General features: G+C 61.0%; 1 protein-coding gene across 9 annotated transcripts in view; it reads right to left on the bottom strand.

Annotated features, from left to right (window-relative positions):
• Window positions 1–1,871: 1,871 nt before the first annotated feature.
• CCDC187 (coiled-coil domain containing 187) overlaps window positions 1,872–21,243 on the bottom strand; it is a 37,831-nt gene continuing 18,459 nt past the window's right edge. For 4 of the 9 annotated variants that reach the window (XM_049114346.1, XM_049114350.1, XM_049114349.1 and 1 more), the window contains 16 exons: window positions 17,849–17,913; window positions 17,415–17,528; window positions 16,461–16,582; window positions 16,247–16,338; window positions 13,786–13,871; window positions 12,818–13,005; window positions 11,806–11,893; window positions 11,593–11,733; window positions 10,491–10,637; window positions 9,494–9,657; window positions 6,929–7,092; window positions 6,400–6,533; window positions 5,942–6,054; window positions 5,241–5,317; window positions 4,635–4,884; window positions 1,872–4,442 (listed from right to left, as the gene is read on the bottom strand). In XM_049114346.1, the coding sequence (XP_048970303.1) occupies window positions 3,140–4,442; window positions 4,635–4,884; window positions 5,241–5,317; window positions 5,942–6,054; window positions 6,400–6,533; window positions 6,929–7,092; window positions 9,494–9,657; window positions 10,491–10,637; window positions 11,593–11,733; window positions 11,806–11,893; window positions 12,818–13,005; window positions 13,786–13,871; window positions 16,247–16,338; window positions 16,461–16,582; window positions 17,415–17,528; window positions 17,849–17,913 (3,248 nt within the window). In that variant the 3' untranslated portion in view covers window positions 1,872–3,139. The remainder of the gene's footprint in view (window positions 4,443–4,634; window positions 4,885–5,240; window positions 5,318–5,941; window positions 6,055–6,399; window positions 6,534–6,928; window positions 7,093–9,493; window positions 9,658–10,490; window positions 10,638–11,592; window positions 11,734–11,805; window positions 11,894–12,817; window positions 13,006–13,785; window positions 13,872–16,246; window positions 16,339–16,460; window positions 16,583–17,414; window positions 17,529–17,848; window positions 17,914–21,243) is intronic. The other 5 variants (XM_035720452.2, XM_049114348.1, XM_049114347.1 and 2 more) reach the window with 5 other exon arrangements.

Raw genomic sequence — 21,243 nt, 5'->3', positions numbered from 1 at the left:
CCAACCCGACCCCAGCACCCTGCTCAGTCGAGAGGCACCTGCACTCTGTGGACACTCAGCCCTGGCACTGTTCTCCTGAGGAAAAACATGCAGCCAGGGGGAATTCTGAGATGCCTCCAGTAGAAAGACATGCTTTATCTCACAGGAATTCGCATGTGGGGAGGTTTGCAGCTCAGAGCCGATGGAGTGAGGGATTGGTGTTTCTGCTTTACAGCGGTGGGAAACTGAGAATCAGAGGGCTGAGGGCTGTGGTCAAGGGCACGCCGCACAAATTCGACAGAGGGGTCTCCAACCTGGGTGCCCTGACACTCAGCCTTCCCTGCTCCCAGCGCCACTGCCAGGCCAGGCTGTGTGGCTCGATGGCACCAGCCCCCGATGGCAGGGCCACTGAGGCTTGGCTGCACCCCCAGGCTGGGCAGGCTCTGCACGGGGCAGAGACAGGAACTGCAGTGCAGCCGACTCCAGAACAGGCCCTGCCCTCCAGCTGGCATTTGGTGTCCAGCACCGCTGCTCAGGAGCACCACCTGTTCTCTGGAAAACTTCAAAGAGGAGGACTACTGCAGAACACTGCCCATGCCGGAGACAGAACCTGGCGGGGACAATCCTGTGCCCTCCAATGACACCTTGAGGAGGGCAGGGATGGTGGACACAGCGGTATGGGACAGGGGTCCCTGCTGGGCCCCAAGGAAGAGGTGGACAGTGGGGTTTGGGCCCCTGAGCATCACCACGGCCCTGCTGTGTCCTGTTACAGCCTGGGTGGACAGGGATGCAGCACAGGAGCAGCCAGGGGAGCAGGGGTGCAGGTGTGTGTGTGTGTGTGTGTATGCGCGGTCACCCACCATCCCGTTCTTGTGTCCCAAACCTGCAGTTGCATTTTGCAAACACTACAGCCTGTTCCCAGCGGTGCTCTCGGGGATGTGGGAGGGCCTTTGCTGGGGGGCAAAAGTACATTGTTGGGGGGACAGATGTAGCGAAGCAGCTTGGCATTTGGTGCCTGGCATTGGGTGGGCAGGTAGAGACCACGGGCACAGATGTGGGGCTTACAGACATTTTTCTGGGGCCCGGATGCTGCCTGGGCAGCCAGCAGGAACTGGTCTGACCTCCCCAACCAGGTTTGTCCAGGTGCTCACCCGACAGCCGAGAGAACCTGGCCCAGGCCCACTCAGTCCACTCACCTCCCACCCCCCGTGGGGGGCCAGGGGCCCGGGCACAGGAGGGCACCCTCTAGATAGGGGCTGCTGGGTTCCCCCAGAGCTCCCCATACCTGCCCTTGAGGCCCTCAGCTGTATCTTATAGAAGTGGCCATTACAGGCACTCCAGAAAGGGATCAAAAGGCCTCATAAATTGGTCTGGTGATTTGGGATCTGAAGTGCCAAAGGCTCATTCGGGGGCGTTTTATGCAGGAGGCACAGTTGAGCAGGGCAGTTGAAAGAGACAGATCACTGGAAAATTAAATGTGGGCTTTAACTGAGAAATAATCATTTTCTATGAAAGATAATGACTTCTCTGGAGGCTCATATAAAGATTTATCGGCCCCAGACATTAGTAGGGATCAGAGCCAAGGTGAGCAAGGCACCGGCGGCAGCAATCTTGGTGTGGAAGTCTCACGGGCTCCTAGACCCAGATGCCAGATCCCGCGCTCTGCAGTCGTGGTGCCAGCTGAGATTCAGGGCGTTGCACGTGGTGCTGACCTGAACCATGGATGCTCCCTTGGACCTCGGACCCTGCTGACGTAGGTGCAAGGCCTCCGGCGCAGGCATCTCCAGCACCTGCCTGCACCAAGGGAAAGTCACTCGGGAGGCCCTAGGTCAGCTGGGAGCACGGCCACCTCACGGCGACCAGAAAGGAGACAATCGAGTTTGAGGCAAATCTGCAGGGTTTTGATGTTGGAGATTTATTACCATGCCAAACGCGTGTGTGTAAAATACATAATTCCTCTCACATGGCCTTGTAAATCCAAAAGAGTCAGCAATAAACAGAAAAAAAAATTACAGACTAATCTGTTCAGAAAACGAGAAGGAAATCGATAAGAAAGCTGTAGCTCAGAATCTGTTTGGAAATTGTGTACACAGAGCTGGAACACAACCCCTGTTCCCCATCCAAGCCTCTCCTGGGTGGAATCAGCAAGAACTGTCTGAGCTGGTGCCTCCCTGAGCTGCAAAACAACTCGGCGTGTGACAAAGGTTGACCTGGCCAGCAGCCGACCTGCACACGCGGCTGCCCCAGAGCTGGCGCCTGGGGGAGGGCTTCCTGGAGAGGGCCCCTCTCCGGAGCTAGAGGGTGGAGGGCGCAGGCAGACTTCAGGGCTCTCCCAGGCCAGCTTTGGGGACAGCTCCCATCTCAACTCCAAGTCACGAAAGTCTGGATCTTCCTGGGGCTCCACATAAGTGCAGTCAAGGGGAAGGGGATGAGCTACCCTCTAAAAGCTGGGGATGTCTAAGGCTCTGGATGGGCGCAGCCAAGCCCTGGAGGGATCAGCACCCTGCCCCCACCCCTGAAGACGGCCCTCATTCCACAACGGGCCACAATGGATGGCCACCAGGAAACGGGCTCCGGTGTCCTCCAAGAAGGTCCTGAGCACTCAGGGAGTCTGTGGCCCACCTGCTGCCAAAAGACAGGCCAAGCTTGGCTGATGACCTTTGGCCCTTGAGCTGGTGGCTCCTCTAATCCTCGCAGGCCTGGGCCTTGGGCGCCAGGAGAGCTGGGGGCTGAGTCAGTGCAAACGTGCCCCCTGCCCACCTCACCCATGCTTCCCCAGAACCTCTCTCTCCCGGCCTTTGTGGATGGCTCTCAGTCCTGGCTCATGCTCTCCGTGGCCTGCTGCCTGGCTCAGCCCTGGGAGTTGAACCCAAAGTTCAAAAAAATACCGAGCCCACTGCACTTGATGTCTCCCACCACACTGTCCTCGGCCTAGTGTCAGATGACCACCAGCACGGCCAGCTGCAGGTGGCTACTCTGAATGGTGGCTCTGCCCTCAGGTGTCCAGGCTTCCAGAGCCTTCTGCACACGTGGGCACATGTGGGCACACATGAGTATAATGTCACAGGTGCCTGCATGTCACCACGGGGGCTGCACTGTCTTCTCAGGAGTCTCATCCTCCCGAGGCCGCTGGGTCAGCCTAGGGGACAGGCCAGCTCTGTCAGCGGGCCGCCGGCTGGGCCAGCTCTGAGACCAGAGCTAGTGAGTCGCACAGGATCCTTCTAGTGAGCTGGCTGGAGACTAAATCGACCGCCTCGGCTCTCTCTGCACCGGGTGGGTCGATGCAGGGGCCCTTCTGCCCGGTGCCAGACAGCCCTGTGCCACCAGCCACCAGCAATACTGGAAGACCATCCCCGGCCATACAGGCCACTCTGGATGGGGCTGGGGGCTGCAGCATCACCTGCCGTGCAGCATCACCCACCGCCCCCCATGATGGGGAGCCTAGCCAGCCAATCGGTTCAGACCACCCGCTGCCCACGGCCTGGGTTCCCCCATCAGACCTTGATCCACCCAACTTGTCCTCAAAGCTTCCACTGTGCGCACCTGCCCCCAGGAAGAGCCCTGACTCCTGGGGCCCCAGAGACAGGGCCTCAGGCAGGGCCTTCTTAGACAAGGAGGGCACCTCTCCAGTTTTGATGGAGGCGTCCTCCTCTGGGGGGCCCCTAGGGAACATGGCATCTTCAGGTGGGGGAGGGAAGTCTTCTGAGTGGGGGCTGGTGGGGCTGGCCTCACTCTCTGCTGGGAAGGTGGGAGGTGGAGGAGGGAGGCTGGCGTCCCTATGGGTGGAGGACTGGAGGTCGGCACTGCTGTAGGACAGCACGTCGTCGACAGGGGACAGGATCTCAGGCAAGACCCTGCTGGCCAGGGTGGGGCAGGCTTCCTCCAGGGCAGGGGAGTCTCCACCCCCGCTATGCCCAGGAGCCCGGCCCTCAGGTGTCAGGGCTACCAGACTGCCAGGGTCCCCAGGAGGAGCCCTCAGGCTCCCAGGGACCTTGGGTTCAGACCCGGCCTCCTGGGGTTTCTTGTCATTGGATGGACTCAGGTCAGCATTCCCGGGCTCCTGTGGGCAGCCAGCTGAGGCCTGCAGAAGCACAGGCTCTCCTTTGGCTAAATCCACCTTTTCAGATGTCAAGGACCCCGAGGGAGAGGAAAGGGACAGATCTAAGTCACTGGAGGAAGAGGCTTTGGATGGGAGTGGCTTTCGGGCAGCCTCGGGGGACTTCTGTTTGGCTCTCTCTGCATGTAATCCACTGATCATGCTCCCACTGGTTCCAGAAGCTTCCTGCTCCTTCCCAAGGTCCAAGGAAGGAAGTGCAGAGCAGGACACCCCACCACTTTCCAGGTGGGATGAGCCTCCTGCCAGCGAGGAGTGCCCTAAGGCTGGGTCCGCACCAGGGCCTGGCTCCAGCAGGTTCTCCTCGTCCCAGACTTTGCTGGACGCCTCTGACAGCTCTGACCCTGACCTGGAAGAAGGCGTACAATGGAGAGGCAGCAGCTGGCCCTCCTGCAGGAGGCCTGGACCTGGCTCTGGGCCTCCTGCCTCCATGAAGGAGCAGTGCAGAGCACTGGCCCCGGTGCCCCCCAGCCCCTCCCAGGCCACCTGCCCCCCACCTCCATGAAGCCCCTGGGTGTCTTGAGGAGAGAACTCCCCGGACCTGCCAGGTTCCCCGTCTGGGGCATCCCCAGCTGCCCAGTCCAACAGGGACGTGGAGCTCTCGGAAAGCTGCACCAGAGTGGCGGACACTTTCTGAAACTCTTGGAGAGAGGGGCAGGACAGCTCTTTCACAGGGGACACGGTGTGGGACCATGCAGAAGACCCCGAGCAGCTCCAGGGAGTGTACTTGGACTCAGACTCCGGGCCCAGGCCCAGGGGGCTGCCCTCACGCAGGCTGGGTGGTGCAGGAGCTGCAGAGAGAGGGGAGTTTGAGAGTAAGGGCTACCCCTAGGGTGCAGGGATAAGCGGCAGCCCACACCCCATGGCCTCGACCCAGTGGACCCAGACCAGAAAAGCCCAGACAGGCGGGAGAAATGTCCACAGCACCAGCGCAGTGAATCCTCGACTACACCGGTTAGCTCTGCCTGGACAGGGGATCTCCCTACGGTCACTCCCCTGCCACTTGGGGACCTGTGGTGGGAGGGTGGGGGTGTAGGCAGGGCTCCCCCGAAGGGCTTGGGGAGAAGGCTGGCTCTGCCTGAAGAACTGGTCTTGGACGACCCTTAGGTAGGGATTCGATGTTCCCTGTGCAAGGCAGGGGCCTCACCTGGAGCAGCAGTGAGCGGAGCAGCTTCCAGCTGAGGGAAGGGGTTGTAGGGGTCCTCCTGCCAACAGGGCTCTATCCTGAAAGCACATATGTGGGGATGTCCCAGGGGCTCCCTGGAGAGGGCCCCATCCTTCCTCCTGGCTCAGGGCCTCTGCAGGTGCCTTGGGCCACCCCAAAAGCTTGACAACCGTGCCTGCCAGGCACCTGCCCCAGTGGGAAGTGACCGTCAGAGCACAGGACTCCCCAGGTGGGGGGCAGGGGGACCCGTTTTTAGGGGTTCTGGCCTCAGTCCCCACTGGATTAGGTCTCTGAGGTGCTTGTATCCAAGAGGCTCAGGGGCATGTGTTCCCTGGAAGGGCCCCACCTACAGCCCCCACCACTGGAACTTGGGCCAATCCACCAAGTGACATGTGTTTCCATAGAGGGGGTCAGACTCAGGAGGGCATGGGGAGCACTGGGGGTGCACAGGGGACCCAGGCCAAGATGAAGGGTGCCGGGGGGTAGTGAGGTTCTCTCAAGGAGAGGACCAGCATCTCCATGCCCCAGGGTCCTGTGCCCTGCCCCAGAGTCACAACCCCCACCCCAGGGTCACACCTCCTGTCAGAAGGTCATGCCCCCATCTCAGGGTCCCGCCCCCTGCCCAAGGGTCCCACCCGCTGAGCCAGGGTCACTGGCCCAGCCAGTCCCCCCAAACCTCACACCTCTGTTCCCCCAACCACCAGCTTTCCATTTGGTGGGGATCCTCCATGGGGCTGCTGGAAAAATCCAGCCCCAATTTCGACCCTGCTGGGCTTGTGCTGCCTTCAACCACCTGCTGGAGAAAGACCACAGCCAGGGTATGGCCACTGCAGCCAGGACATCAGCCCGCACCCCTTAGCTGTGGATAAAGCTCCTATGTCCTGGTGGCTATGCTAACAAAGATCATCCCCTTAAAGATGGCCGTGGAGCCTCCCACTTACCAGGTACTCCTCCCTGCAGCGGGCTCCAGAGACCCCGCAAGGGTTGAATCCACCTGGGAAGGGCCAAACAGGCCCCATCCCATCAACGCCCTCCCGTGGTGGACAGGGTGACGCCCCACCCAAAGCCACATGGTGGAGCCCCACAAAGCAAGGCCAGCCCCCCACCCCTGCAGAAGGTGCAGGGCCAAGCCTTGACTCACACTGGCTTTTGGGGGGCTGCAGGGAGCCCCTCTGCCCAGGGAACACCGGCCCTGGAGTTCCTGTGCGGGGCTTCCCTTCAGAGGCCTGGTCTCCTCCTTTGACGACAAGGAGCTGGGGTTAAGCTGCGGGTCTCCTGCGAGCAAAGGGACTGTGAGCATTGACGGGCACAGAATGTGGGATATGGACGGCACAGCATCTGGGAACTCTGAAGCCGTGTGAAAAAATCAGCCTCGGGAAACGGGCACAGCACCCAAACTGGCCCCCCATCATCCAGAGGGGGAGACCAAGGCAGGGAGGAGCGCCCCCAGCCAGCCCACCCCATGCTGCCTGGAGGTGGTGCTTGAGGTGCCTGCAGGAGGCCTTCCTGTGGGCAGGCCACTGCACCCAGACACGGAGGGAGGGGTCGGGGACTCCCCAGTTACACAGCTCAGGCGAGGCTCCCCAGCACGCAGGGCCATCTGACCTCAAGCCAATATGGCCCTAAGTGGCCAGGGCCCGCAAACAGAGTGACTGCCCTGCCCCTGTTACCTTGGCCCACGGGGCTGTGGCTCTTTGCCAGCTGGCCCCCAGTGTCAGGCCAGCCGCTGGCCACAAGCGTGTCCACTCCCCACAGAGGCCTTGGAGGCAGCCGGTGACTGTCTGTAGCTGACGTGGCCTGGGGGGGTGTCCTGTCCTCCTGCCCGATGGGAAGTCTGCAAGGCAGTGAGCACAGAGGGGCTGTGACCCTGCTCAGGCTGTGCCCTCCCCTGGTGATGAGCCCTGACCAGGACACTCCACAGGTGGGACAGCATGTGTCAACATCCAGAGCACAGCTGTGGTCGGTGGCCAAGTGGTTAGCACACGGGTAAGGGAAAATGGGTCCTGGGTCTCCCCACTGGGCGGCTTCCCAAACCGGGGCTGTAGCTGGGGGCTGACTGGGGGGTGATGGGAGGGAGGGCCTGTCTGTCCCCCAGCAGAGGGTGCTCTGTCAAGGTTTCTGCATGGGGATGGGCTCACCTGAGCTCTGGGAGGCACAGGGGTTGGATGCTCGGATGCCACACACCCAGACCTGCTGCCAGACTCTGGGCACACAGACGGGCATCAAGAACCCCCTCCCTAGACACACAACATGCACATTGCAGCCTCGAGGCAGCCGCAGGGGTACCAGGGGGCCAGGCCCCCTGTTTGCTGGACCAAGGGTCAGTGCTGGCAGGCACGCCTGCTGGACACCGCCACCACTCTCTGCTCGGCTTGCCTTGCTTTTATTCCTAGTCTTGCCCCAGGCGCTCGGGCTCACTACAACTGGGCACAGCTTGCCACACCCCCTGGGTGGCCCTGAGCGTCTCCCACATCCAGCGTGTGAACAGGACGTGGGGTCACAGGGAGCTCTGGAGCTCTGACCTCTCTGGGGTAAGGCCCAGTGGGTGCCTGTCCATCCAGGGCTACCCGGATGCAGGTCCCCACTGGCCCCAGGAGCCAGGATGGTGAGGACGGAGCACCGGGCTGCGCCTGAGCCCATCGCTGCCCCCCACCCCCGCCTGCCAGAGCTTCCTCAGCAGAACAGGCCAAATAAAACTGGGACAGGAGCCCCCTTCCACAGGCTTATCGGCCCTCCCCGCACCCAGGGTCTCAGCCAGGAGCCCCGGGGGCTAAGTGAGGCCTGCCCACCACCCAGACTGGAATTACAGCCACCTGAGGGTCCCTGGGGGTGGCCCCACAGGGACGCCCCCGGGCCTGCCCTACGAGGCCTGCAGAGCTCCTCCTGTTCCTCCTGAACAGAGGAACAAAGGGACTCGGAGATTCTCCATGGGGCCGTGGAGCTTCAGCCAATAACCAAACATGTCTCTCCTGGCTAGGTGGTGGGGGCGGTTCTAGGAAATCTGAAATATTTCCTTATATGTACACAGCTTCTCTGTTCCTTGACTTTCTAACAGGGACGGTGCCTCACTGGTGTGATGGCAAATGCAAAAGAGGCTTTGCCCCCCAGGAGGACGTTGGCTCCTATGGTGGCCCCAGTCCACCGACTGCCTGCCTGGGCTTATGGCCCTGCCACACAGCCTTCTGACGAAGCTCTTGGGGACCAAGAGGGCACAGAGCCTGGAAGCCTCTTCAGACATCCTTGGGCCTGGCAATCGGTAGCAACATGAACGTGAATCTCAGTCCTTTCTGGGTTTATTTGAGAAGCACTCTTGCAGAGAAGCCAAGTGGGGCTTGTGGCCAGGCAGCCGAGTGGGTGATGACCCCTTCGTGGGGTGGAGGCGTGCAAAGGGCCCCACCACGTGGGAAAAGGGCGGCTGGGGGTGCTGGTGCTTCCAGAGGCAGGCAGGGGTCCCTGTGAAGGCCGCTCCTGGGGTGGGAGTTGGGGGATGAGCCCTTCCCGGAGTGGGGGCTGCCTCCTGCGTCCTCACCCCCAGGTGGCTGTAATTCCAGTCTGGGTGGTGGGCAGGTGGCCCTGGGGCTATTTTAGTTACAACAGGAGGGAAGAAGGCTTTCCCAGTGTAGCTCGCTCTCTCCCACAGAAGGCTCTGGGGTCAGGTAGCACCAGTCACTGGACACCCCCTCCACCCTCATGGTGACCCAGCCTAGGCAGGGCCCCTCTAGTCTGTCACAAGAGGCCCTTGTGCTGCAAAACGAGGCCAGCTGCCACAGCCTGCAGAACAGCCCCACACCAGCCCGGGAAGGGGCTCCTGGTCGCTGGGTGGCCACACAGTGTTGCCTGCCACCCTGGAGCAAGGCCAGTCTACTTGCTCTGTCTCACGCACCCCGTCCCCATTTAACAGATGAGGAACTGGGCTCAGAGAAGGGAGGACACCCCAGGGCTGCACCCTCACCAGCACAGCTAGGAATGAGCCAGGCCCTGTCTGTGCTCCTCCCGCTGGGCCAGGAAGCCCTGATGTTGGCCCATATCCCCACAGGCCGGCTAGTTGGAGAAGGGCCTCCTCGGGGTCCCCACTGCTGCCCTCCACTCAGCAGAGCTGAGAGGTGAAGGGCCCGAAGCCACAAGGAAACAGTGGCCACTCGGCATAGGAAAGGCTTTTTTTGTTTGTTTGTTTGTGTTTTAGGAAAGGCTTTTAATGGCAGGCACCGCAGCCAGGGCTGCTGGTGGCAACTCACTGTTGGGCTCCTGGTCTCTCAGGGCTTCTCTGGAGGCCGTGGCTGGTGAGGTTGCGGGGCCCACGAGGTGTCGGGGGGCACGAGGAGCCCTGGGCCGGCCTCTTGGGTTGTGGACTTGTTTTGGACCCCTCCATCGGAGCAGGCTTGACTCCGGGGCCAGAGCTCTGTAAGAAGCAGCGCAGGGGAGCCGTGTGAAACACATGTGCTTCGCCTACTCTCAGGAGGAGTGAGGGGCGGGTAGGGTGAGGTCATTGGCAGCACGGGGCGTGGTGCCGAAGCAGCTGGAGGGATTGTCTAACCCCCCAGAAGCCCTGCATCCTGTGTGAACAGCCCCCAAACAGGTGCAGACATGAGAGCCAGGACTGGGGAGGCTTGGCCCAAGGCTGCTCTAGGTCACCTGTCCTGCAGGTCTGCATGAGGCAGGGCACACACCACCCTGCTGCTCATCCCACAGAATCCAGTTCGTTTCATCCTCACTCCACTGGGTGAGGCCCCTGGCATCCCCATCTCAACAGAGGAGATGTCCAGGCTGGGGACGTGTCCACACAGTCCCCTCCATGTGTCAGCTGGTGGGGATGGGGAGCTGGAGCAAGCACACCCTTGCTGTTTGGGGTTCCCCTTGGGGCTGCACCCTCAGAGCCTGGCCACCCTTCCTCCCTGCCTCAGCCCCCACCAGCCCTGGCCCCAGCCCCTGCTCTAGCCTGACACCCCTCCTTCCCACTGAGCTTCTCATCTCCACCTCTGGGCCTGGAGCACCTTCCCCTACCATGGGGGGCGGGCAGATCTGGCTCCCCCTGGAGAGCCTGACAAGGGCCGAGGTGTCCAGGAAACCTTCCTGGCCCCCATAGCAGGTGACCAGCTGCCCTCCTGCCCTCCAGTGGCACCGTTTCCCAGGCCCTCCCCACTCTGAATCACAGGTGTATTGACGAGGGTCCTGTGCCATCCCATAGAGCAGCCAGGTGACTGGTCAAGCCTCCAGCCCAGTGAGTGCACCCACCTGAGGCACTCCGGTCCGGGCCTGGAACTCCTGCTGCAGATGCTTCACAGCCTTCCGCAGGGAGAGGATGTCCTTCTGGTGCTGCAGGAGCAGCATCCTCTCCTTGTGTGAGAACAGGTGAGTGTTTTGCAGGCACCGGATTTCTCTCTGAACCAGCCAGGGGAGACATCAGCGAACCCCCAGCCCCGCACAAAGGAATGCATTGAAGACAGACACATGATGAACGGGGAGAACGGGTGTCTTGGCGGGGGGCAGCCCAGCTCCAGAGGGTCTTCCCTGAGCCTGCCCACATGCCCCCACCCTTCTCATCCTGCTCAGCATGTTGGAACCCCTCTTGGGTTTGGCCAACAGGAGTCTTAGCAAGAGGCAGGAGGGAAGGTGGGGTGTTGGTCCCTGGGTCCCCCAACCTGGGTGGGGATGGGCAGGCTGCTCCTCTCCCTCCCCCACTCAGCCTTCCCCCATGCAGCCCTCCCTTTCTGCAGGCTCTGGGCACTGTCCCCACCCTTTATTAAACTGTCCCCATCTGTCATCTGGTCCTCGCCTTGTCTCTGATGGTGCATCCCTCAGCAGGGCCATCTTGCCCAGAGTGGCCCCAGTGGACTGGGGCTCAGCCCCCAGTCCCCACCACAGTGGCTCCACCCGGCTCACTGCCTCCTTGCCGTGTGACAGCTAGAGCCCCTTCAAAGCCCCCTTCATAGCTCACAGACTGGGGCATGCCCTACAGATGGTGTCACTTGCATCTTTCTCTCTGGGTCTCCTCCCGTTGCCCCTCTGCCTGGAATCCCCACATCTGCCGCCGTGCCTCCCTGGCCCATACAGGGCAGGGGTCTTCTCTCAACCCAAGTCCAGCAGCACCCCTCACTTCCCCTCTGAGGGTCCCTGAGCAAGCTAGCTGCCTACACTGAGCCTCAGTGTCTTCATGTGCATAAGCTGGTCCCATCACATAGCGCACTGGGAGACTGACATGAGGTCACGAGTAGAGCAGCCCCTGGACACCAGGCTGGGAGCAGCGTGAGAGCCCCTCTGTGGTCCAGCACCTTCGCCCTGCTTAGTGCTGACTATGCTAAAGTCCCTGCAGCCTCGCAACAGACACTACTGTTACCTTCCCGAGCTTGAGCCTCCAACGTGCTACAGGAGACAGGACTGCAGGACCACACTGCACCCAGGCCACGCTGCCCCCTCTGACCCCTGGGCACTTCCCTTGCACCTCAGGGTCCTGGGCTACATCGGACGGTGGTGATGCCTAGGAATCATCAAGGTGCGGTGCAGAAGGCTCACATTCCTGCCCAGCCGCCGGGGTTGAGCTTGCCCTTACCTGCTCCTGCTCTAACCGGCTGAGGGCCTGCTGCTGTCTCTCTGCCAAGGCTGCCAGCAAGGCGGCGCTCCCCTTGCTGCCCAGACACCTGAGGGACAAGGCAGGACCCACGGCTCACCTCATGTCCAGCAAGGGGATGTGAAACCTGCAGACACAGCCAGCCCTGGCCAGCCAGGTGGACCTGGGATGGCCCCCTCCCACTGCTCGGACAGGCTGGGGACCCCTGGGGACCTGGTGGCACCCAGGCTGTCACTCTTCCCGCCTACTCTTCATGACCACTTTCCAGAGACAGAGGGAGGGCAGCACCTGGCACCCTGGAGCTCCAGCCCACCCAGAGGTCCCTTGCGGGGGAAGGGGGGTAGGGGAGCGGGAGCCATTGTGGAACTGCAGGCCTAGAGCCTCGCACGATGTCCACTGCATAGAGGACCTTCACCAGCCTAGTCCACCACCTGGAGAACCTTCCCTGGCCTAGTCCACTGCCCTGGAGGACCTTCACCAGCCTAGTCCACTGCCTCTAAGACCTCTCGAGGAGCACCCTCTGTGGGAGGCCATGAGGGGCGCCGAGAAGCTATCAGTGCAGCCAATATCAAGGGTCACTGACCAGCAAGCCCCAGGCTGGCGTGTACGTTGAGGGAGGTCTCTCCCCCTGTCCACTTGTAAGGACAAAGGGGCCCCGTGTGGGCGGTGGTGTCAGGCAGGGGCGAGGGCAGATGTTCCCGGGCCAAGGGAGACCCGGGCTGCAGGGCAGCACCTGCTATGCACCTGTCCCCCGACGGGCTGGCGGCGCAGAGGGCACTAGGCCTTGTTCGCGGTGCGTCACCGCCCTATCTAACTTTCGGCAAACATCGGTCACTAAACACCGGTCACTAAACACCGGTCACTATCTGGCTCCGTCTGTTCCTTGCTTCGCAGGCAGGCCCGGGGCTCGGGGGCGGGGCCAGAGGGTGGGGGCGGGCTTCTGGGTTCGGGGGCGGGGCCCGGCGGCGGGGGGCGGGACCGCGCGTGCGCTCACCGTCGCTGATGCTCCAACCAGGCCAGCTCGGCGCGCATCTTCTCCTCCAGAGTTTTCTCGCGCAGGCGCAGCAGCGCAGCCTGGTGCTGCGCGCGCAGCTTTTCCTCCCGCTGGCTCAGCTCGAGCATCTGGATCGTGAAGCGGCCGGGGCGTCCGGGGTTGGCGTTCCAGGGCCCCGCCAGCCTCCACTGGGGCGGGGCAGACCAAGCGGGCCGCTCCGGGACTAGCTTCGCTGGGTGGGAGGAGTGCCCAGCCCACGGGAGGCCACCGCCTCCAAGAAGCCCTCCCGGACTGCCCGCCTCACTCATCCCCTTGTGGTGCCTCCCTTCCTGGGGCGGGGTACCCTCCCTCCCGACTGTGAGCTCCCAGAGGCAGGGCAGGGTCCTCATCGTCTGGGTCTCCTGCCCAGCCCTGATCCAGCCTGAGCACTTGTTTGTGCCCAAGAGAGTTGGGGAAAGACTGGACCGCCTGACCTGCAATGTGCAGCCTGACAGGTGCAACCAGCCCTGCCTGAGCACTTTGTTGAGATGTCTGCTCTCACTCACCGACCCAGGAAGAGAAAGGGGCTTCGGTGGGTGTCCGTAGGAAGGATGGTGCCTGGCAGAGAGTGTCTCCCCCCGCCCCAGACCTGCAGCGGAGACCCCTTAGGTGCGGGCTCTAGGAGAGGTGGTTCTCAGCGCCTGATGGCTCCAGGCAGCTGAGAGAGGATCTAGGTCTGAAAGCTGCTGCCGGGGAGCACCGGGACAGCTCAGTGGTTGAGCGTCTGCCTTCCACTCAGGTCATGATCCCTCAGCTCCCTGCTCAGCAGGGAGTCTGCTCCTCCCTCTCCCTCTGCTGCTTCCCCTCACCCTCCGCTCATGTTCGCTCGCTCTCTATTTCATATAAATAAATAAAATTTAAAAAGATAAATAAAAGGGGCCAGCAGTGCCTCCCCTGAAGCCCCCTCCCCAGTGTTCCTCGCCCTGTACCTGGTGGGTGGGGTTGACCCGAGCATAGAGCCTGGCCTGCGGCAGCTGCAGAGACACTTGGTCTGGTCCCACTTCCTGCCTGGGCTCTGGGGACAGAAAGCAGTCTGTGGTTGGGCTATGCAGGGGTTCTGGACAGAGTGCTGGGTCGGGTAGGAGTTCCAGGGGGCTTTCAAAGGTAGAATGTCTGGGGTAGCTTAATACCCCGCATATACAGAGCTTCACATGCCACATCTTTACTCCAGGAGGATTTGACCACCTCCTTTGTCCCGATGTGAGGTTGTGTGTGAGCCCACTGATCATACACAGGACCAGACCCAAGGTAGAGAGGCCTGCAGGATGACAAGTCCTGCTGCCTCTCTTCTGTGGAAGGAGAGACGAGTGACCTGTCTGAGGTCAGCACCAAGCAGATGGGGTGACAGCTGAACCCAGATTCTGGGTGTAAGCAGCCCTCTTGCCACTGACTGCTGCTCGCTGTCCTTCAGTGCTGGGTGGGATGGAAAAGAGACTCTAGTTTTAAAAAGTTCGTTTGAGGACTTGTGCTTTCCACCAAGAGAGTAAAAGGAATCAGACTGTGGATTTACTGTCCTACTAAAAGTAACTTTAGAATGCAATAAAACAGAAAAAAATTATATATATACATGTACACATATAAATGTTCACACACATATACAAAAGAACAATTTTCTGGATGCTGAACATCAGGCAAACGGCACAGACCCCTGATAGTCACAGTTACCTGCCTTGAGAATGTTTCTAGGCTGCAGTGCAGGGAGGGGAAACTGAGGCAGAGCCCAGTAGACCCCTCAAGAAGAGGACATGGAGCTGGAAGTCTGGAGAGACCCAGGCAGCTAAAGTTTGTGGAAGAAGGACCGGGAGGAGAGAGAAACATGGGGAACCCAGAGATTCCGAGTGCTCCCCATGAGCCCTCATTGGGAACTGGTTGGCGAATGCATGAGGAAGCTACCCACGCTGGGGAGAGAGCATCGGGAAGGAGTCCAAGGCCCGGGGTTATGCGCGTCTCTACTGGCCAGGCTGGAAAACCTCAAGATCTATGGGTCTTAGGGCCACAGACTGAGCCCTGCTTCACGGCCACCTAGCAATTGTCAAAGCAGCACCTGGAAGGATCCGACCTTCCGATCCGATCATTCTGCGTTCCATAATGAAACTCCCAATCGTGCATGGGGGCGCGCACACAGAGCACCCAACAAGACAAAACCCAAACCGTCCAACAGGCATGCAAAGAAGCAAGAAAGCATGACCTATAATGAGATTAACCTATCAAAACCGACCCAAATGGTAGAATGAGCCAGAGAAGGACTTTGGAAGCATCTGTAACTGTATTCTCTACATTTAAGGTGTCAAATAGAATCGGGGATGACAGAAAAAAGTGTCCAGACGGAACTTTTAGAGACCAACACCCAAGTGCCTGAGACAAAAAAAAAAAAAAGAAAAAAAAGACACTGGCTGGGACTAGTGACAGAGAGGATACCGCAGAGGATAACAGAGACACAGTAGCAGGAGCTCCCTAAGAGGATGCGCAGGAAGAAAACAAACACACGAGAAGAACCAAACCTCCCAAGCACACATGCAGCTGCAGGTGATGAGCCATCCAGGTGAATGGAGGCTTGACGGTGAGGACACAGATGACACGGCGGCTGGACATTCATAAGCACAAGGAGGATGGTGAGCCCACAGGTGCAAGGCTCACAGCACACCCCAAGTACAAGAGACAGAAAGAGAAGCTACACCCGTAGCCATCCTATGGAACACTCCAGAATGCCTACAGGAAAGCCGCCAGAGGAGGAAGCGCCTCCCGTGCATGGGAAGAGGGAGTCAACCCCAGGTTTCTTGTCGCAAATGACACAAACCCAATGGCCAGGCAGAGTTGCCAACAGGAAGGAAATCCGTCCACCTGAGTCTGCGTTCGGGGAAGGATATTTCAAAAGCAATGATGATGGAGCTCTGTGGTGGAGTGTCTCCCTTCGGCTCAGGGTGTGATCCCGGGGTCCTGGGATCGAGTCCCACATCAGGCTTCCCGCAGGGATCCTGCTTCTGTCTCTGCCTGTGTCTCTGCCTCTCTTATAAATAACATCTTTTTTTTTTTTTAAAGGAAGAATGAAATGAGTTTGTCCTCAGACTTTACAAAAGCTAAAAGGATTTGTCACCAGCTCCACCAGAACAGTTACAGCAGGTCCTTCAGGCAGAAGGATGGTGACGCCAGAGGCAAATCGGGTCTACTTGAACGGATGAGAGCCGCCCCAGAAACAGGTGCACAGACACCTTGAAAGGTGACTGAGTGGAGTTCCTGAAATATCGGAGGTGGAAGGATGCAGACAGCAGGGGCAGAGCCCAGGAGAGAGAGGGACGGGAGAGCCTGTCCTACAGGAGGAGGTGGCGTGTCCCCAAATGCCAGGCTCCTCTGCCTGCCCCATGAGAGGGGACAGTGCCTGCCAACTCTCACCTGCAGAAGCTGACTTGTCCTTCTGCGCCCAAAGCCCGTCCTGGGGACCCTGCAGGGCTGCAGCAGCCTCTCTGCCCAGCACTGGGTGTGATCTGTGGGGAAAAGCACAGGTGTCGCAGCCCCAGCAGCCCTAGTTGCTGCCACTGGCTCCAGACAGCCTACCCGCCCTCTTCCACCTTGGGAGGAGGTGTGGCCAGCCCACCTGGGGCCCCACCTGGGTCTGGCTGTCACGGTACTTGGTGAGGTCCCCGGCTGCAGGTCTCCGCACACCTGTGGCTGCTCCCGCTCCGAAGCTGGATCTGGCCTGGCCTGGGTGGAATGTTTCTTCATCAGCTGCTGCAAGGACAGGAAGGTGGGGGATGTCATGGGGGCCCCAACCTCAGAGGTCTCCTTTGTCTGCCCTTCACAGGGAGCTGGCGGACCCTCCAGACATGGCTGGATGTGGGGGTGGGGCAGGGCGACAGGTGGGGCGAGGCCGGGGCTGGAGCATCCCAATGGGTGATCGAATGGCCTGTGGGGGCTGCAACAGCCACAAGTACCCAGCAGTTGTGATGCTGGTGACAAGGAGGGGAAGGAGAGAGATGGAACCCGGGGCGGTGTGTGTGGTGCCCGCATACAGGCATGTACATGTGCATGCGTGTGCATGTACTCCCCCAGGCTGGGGTACCCTCCTGGGAAGGTACTGTGTACTGTGAGCGACTACATCCCAACAGTCCCCAAAGGTTCGCCACATCCAACCAGATCACAGATGTTGGCCTGGTTCTGGGTGCTGTCTGACCCCCGACCAGCAAGCACAGGGCCTGGCAGAGGTGGTTCGGGGATGTGGGACCCCTTCCCCACCAGCAGGCGCTGGCATGCCCAGGACACAGACAGGGAGGAGGCTCGGCACTCATCCAAGCTCTCCGCCCGGTGCCCCAGGTGTCCTGCTTCTGCCTTAAACTAAGCCGGCCTTTGGCAGGTAGCTCTGCTGTCCTCTTCTGGGCACCAGTGTAGCCCATGGTTCAGGTGGTGTGGCATCTGCCCCCCACCAGCTTGACCTTCTGCAGAGGCAGAGGGCCCCACTCAGCCAGAGCGCCCAATCCCCCTGCGAGGGCCCCGGGCGTGGGCGGGCAGGTGGGCTAGCACTGTCCCTCTGCCGGTGAAGAGCCCCAGGGATGGGCTGGCTGACCTGTGGACAGTGTTTGAAGAGCAGCTGGTCCAGGGCCTTCTGCGTCTCCCAGACCTCCAGCTCTGCCCGCTGCCGCAGAAGGGCCAGCGCCTGCTCTTGCTCCTGCAGGTCCGGCTGCAGGGAGGGCCCAAGCCTCAGGATTCCAGGGCCCGCCCCTCACTGCTGCCCCCACCCTTCCTGGCTCCCCCAAAGCCCTGAGCCCAACCTCTGAGAATGGGACACTTCTGGGAGGGATGCCCTGAAGGCCCCCCTCATCCAGCTGGCTTGCTCCCATCGGGGCTGAGAAGGCCTGTGTCCTAGGGCTGCCTGTTCCTCGCACTGCAGGCCTCCCCCATTCTGCAGTTCCCCGCTTTGGAGCCTCTCTGCTCAGCCTCAGGGGCGGGGGGATGGGGTCATAGCTGCCGTCAGCCTGACACAATGGGGGCAGGACACACCTGCAGTGACTTGAGAAAGCCCGGGGATTTCCGGGGGATGTTGGCAAGGTGCTGGAGACATTGACCTGTGGGAGCCACAGAGAAGGGGCAGCTGAGCAGCCTGGGGCACCCCTGCTCAGCCTTAGCACTTGCCTCACAGGAGGGTAGGGTGCCCCGACCTCGGGCACCACAGCCCCTTCCCCACACTTCCGGGGAGGCCGGGCCAGTACAGCCTAGGGCAGGAGGGGCCAGCTGGCTGCTGCAACTCCTCCACCTCCCGGGGGCTCGGTCTGCCTGACCGGCAGCCATACCCACCCACCCACCCCGAGCCACGCCACGTCTGCAGACAGAGAGAGCCGAGCACGCATTCCCTGGGGGGCCCCGGGGAGCAGAACACTAGCCCCTTGGAGCTTCTGCGGGAAGACGAGGTGCCCATCTCCCTGGCAGAGAGGTGACCGATGGCAGCTGTTGGCACTGTAATCATGCTCACGGGGGGCGGGCCCCTGGGGGTCCCTGGGATTTCTGGGGTTGCCCCGAGAATGAGCACAGAAACCTCTGCCTCCCTGCCAGGTCAGGAAGTCCCCAAGGGCAGTGAAGGGGGTCTTCTTTCCCTTTGACAGCCCCCGAGGGTCCAGTGTGGGCTCTGCACACTGTAGGTGTTCCTGGCTCCTCTGGGGCTGCCCGTAGGGGTGGCCGGTATGCCCCGTCCTTGGCCATCCTCCTATCTTCCCGGCCCGGCCCTGGTGGGAGCGGGCGGGGGGTGCATGTGGGATGGTCGGCACAGGTGGCAGGGCCCTCCTGATGGCTCTCAGGTGCCCGGCGATGCTAGTGAGCGTGCAGAGAGAATGCCGTCCCCCGGACTGTGCTCCTCTTCCAGAGCTTCTCCTGGTTCAGGCGGCAGGGGCCGAGGATGGCAGCAAAACCAGCTCCGGGGCATTTCCACGGCACCACCAAAACTCAGAGGCGCAACCCGGGGGGAGAAGTGGGGGCTCCGGCCACCTCGCGGGAGCTGAGCATGGGGCAGCCCTTCCCTCCCTGCCGGCCTCCACAGGGGACGGACCCCCGTCAGGGAGAATGGTTCCCAATGTCTCTTCTGAGCTGAAGTTCCCCTGGGAAGGACACATCCTCCTCTGCTTTTGCTTCATGGCCACTGAGAGAAGCTGGAGCCCGAGAAGATGCCCCCGGCCCCGCAAAGCCCCACCAGCCCAGGTGCCCACTGACCATCCTGCGGGCACCCGGGAGGCCGGAAGCCTTAGCACAGGGTGTTCCTGTTACCTCTGGCCACAGCATACCAGCTCCCCAGACGGTCATCTGGGGGACACAGGCTCTGTAGTCCTGCCCTTGGAGCTGTGACCCAGGAGAGAGCAGGCCGTCCCTGAGGTGGGCATGTTGTGACAAGCGTGTTCTCAGTTGGGTGGCTGGGCTCGGGGAACCAGGGCCTGAAGCCAGGAGAAGGCTGGCAGGTCACAGTGCCCAGGTCACAGCTAAACTTGTCCAGGCCACCCTGGCCGCCGGCCACACACTCGCCCCTGATATTTACGCTTAAATGAAAGGGAAAGAAAACCTAACGTGCCAGCCTCAGGTCCCGCTGGCCTGATCAATGGCAGGACAGCCACGTGTGACTGATGGCTACCATCCTGGATAGCCCAGAACTTAGAACATTTCTCTCCTTCCAGAAGGTTCTGCGGGACACCGGGGTCTCTTGGGCAGTGCTAGGCTACATGTTAGTCTGGTGAACAGCACTGCCTGCAGCAGGTTAAAAGCCGCATCCGAACCCCTGTTCTGCCACTGAGGAGCTTGGAGAGATGGTGCCTCTACGAGCATCAGGCTCCTTCTCCACGAGCAGGGGCATGAGGACGGGACTCACCCCAGGTGCGCCAAGACGGGCGAGACCCCCACGTGGTGTCACAGGCTGCCTGGCCTGGGGCACTCGGGACCCTCAGGTACTCATGCTCCCGGCATACATTTCCCCAGCACACATACGCGGCAGGCCTCGGCTATAACTGCAGGGAGAGCCAGACCCTCAAGTCCTCACGGCCTACAGAGCCAGCTACGATCAGGGTGAGTGGCAGGACCTGGCCCAGACCAGGTGTCACATGGGAGGCCTTCTGGAAGAGGTGTCGGACACAGGCCCAGCACGGGCACTCTGGGTGTGCACACTGCTGGATTTCTCTGGCTACTGGATATCCTGCTCTGAGCCACTCCAGGCAGGAGCAGCTCAGGTTTCAAATGATTCTTGGGGAGGCTGCCCATGGCCTCAGGATAAAGAGATCCTGCAGGGAACTTGACACCTAGATAAGCCCTGCCCAGCAGAGAGTGAGGAGGGATGCGGGAAGGATGGAGAAGTTGGGGGAAGCCTGCACCCCATCATCCACCCTGCTCCCTGCCTCTTGCAGAAGCACCTGGAGGCAGAGCCGGCAGGAGGAGCAGGTTTTTCTGGAAGGCCTGGCACCTGGCACCTGGCACCAGGTTCAGCGTGTGGAAGCTGCCAGGGCCCCTGGCCAACTGCTCCTCCCAGACCAGACTTGGAGGCTCCAGGAGGCAGCAGGGCCGTGGGACATTTCTCAAGCTGCCCCATGTCCTCTCTCTGAAAGGCACAATGGGTGTAGGTGGGAGCCCTGGGGACCCCGAGGTCCCATAGCAGGTGGCATGGGTCCCCCTAACTAACTAACCTCTGTGTGAGGGGCACGTGCTGAAGGGGGCAGCTCTGCAGGAAGGCCCGTCTTGCCCTAGTGCCCAGGCTACTCACTGACCATCGCCCTCTGAGTGAGTCAGCGGGAAAGCTCCCCCTCAGTGGCAGGAATCCACTATGTAGGGATTTTGTCCTTCCAACCAGTGACTGATGGTTCTCCCCCGTGGGTGTAGGGAGGATCCCCTTCTCTGCCCTAGCTCTGCTTTCACGGCCCTCCCCATGGGCTCCAGGCACGGCTGCCTGACCCCGCAGATGTCGACTACCCCATGTGGGCACACACAATGCAGGGAACGCGGGTCTGTGTGTGTTTGTGGGGGGGTACACGTGGACTGGGTGTCCACTGTGAATCAGCAGCAGTGGCTGTCCTAAGGGCCAAGTGCTTCTTACCTCAACCCTAGGCTTCATGTCACCCCTTTGACTGTGGAGAGGGGCAGGGGCCACCTGTGCTCTCCCAGCTTTCTGGGACATACAGCTGAGCCCAGATTCTGGGACATACAGCTGAGCCAGGTTCTTGGCAGCGGGTCCAGGGAAGGTCTCCAGGCACCCAAGGCCCCAAGTGTGGAGGTGATGGACAGGGTGGGGGGGCCTGTACCCACTGTCCCCTACAGCCACTGAAGCAAGTGCCTCCCAGGTCTTCCCCCCAGTCTCGCCATAGGGACTATCATGCTTACTCCTGCCGGAGCCTCACCATGGCCCCCACAGTGGATGTCCCTCCCAAGAGCAA

This window comes from Canis lupus, chromosome 9 (assembly GCF_003254725.2).
Source record: "Canis lupus dingo isolate Sandy chromosome 9, ASM325472v2, whole genome shotgun sequence".
Classification (NCBI taxonomy): Eukaryota; Metazoa; Chordata; class Mammalia; order Carnivora; family Canidae; genus Canis; species Canis lupus.
The sequence above is the reverse complement of the archived record's forward strand: the minus strand, read 5'-3'. Positions and strand labels throughout refer to the sequence as shown.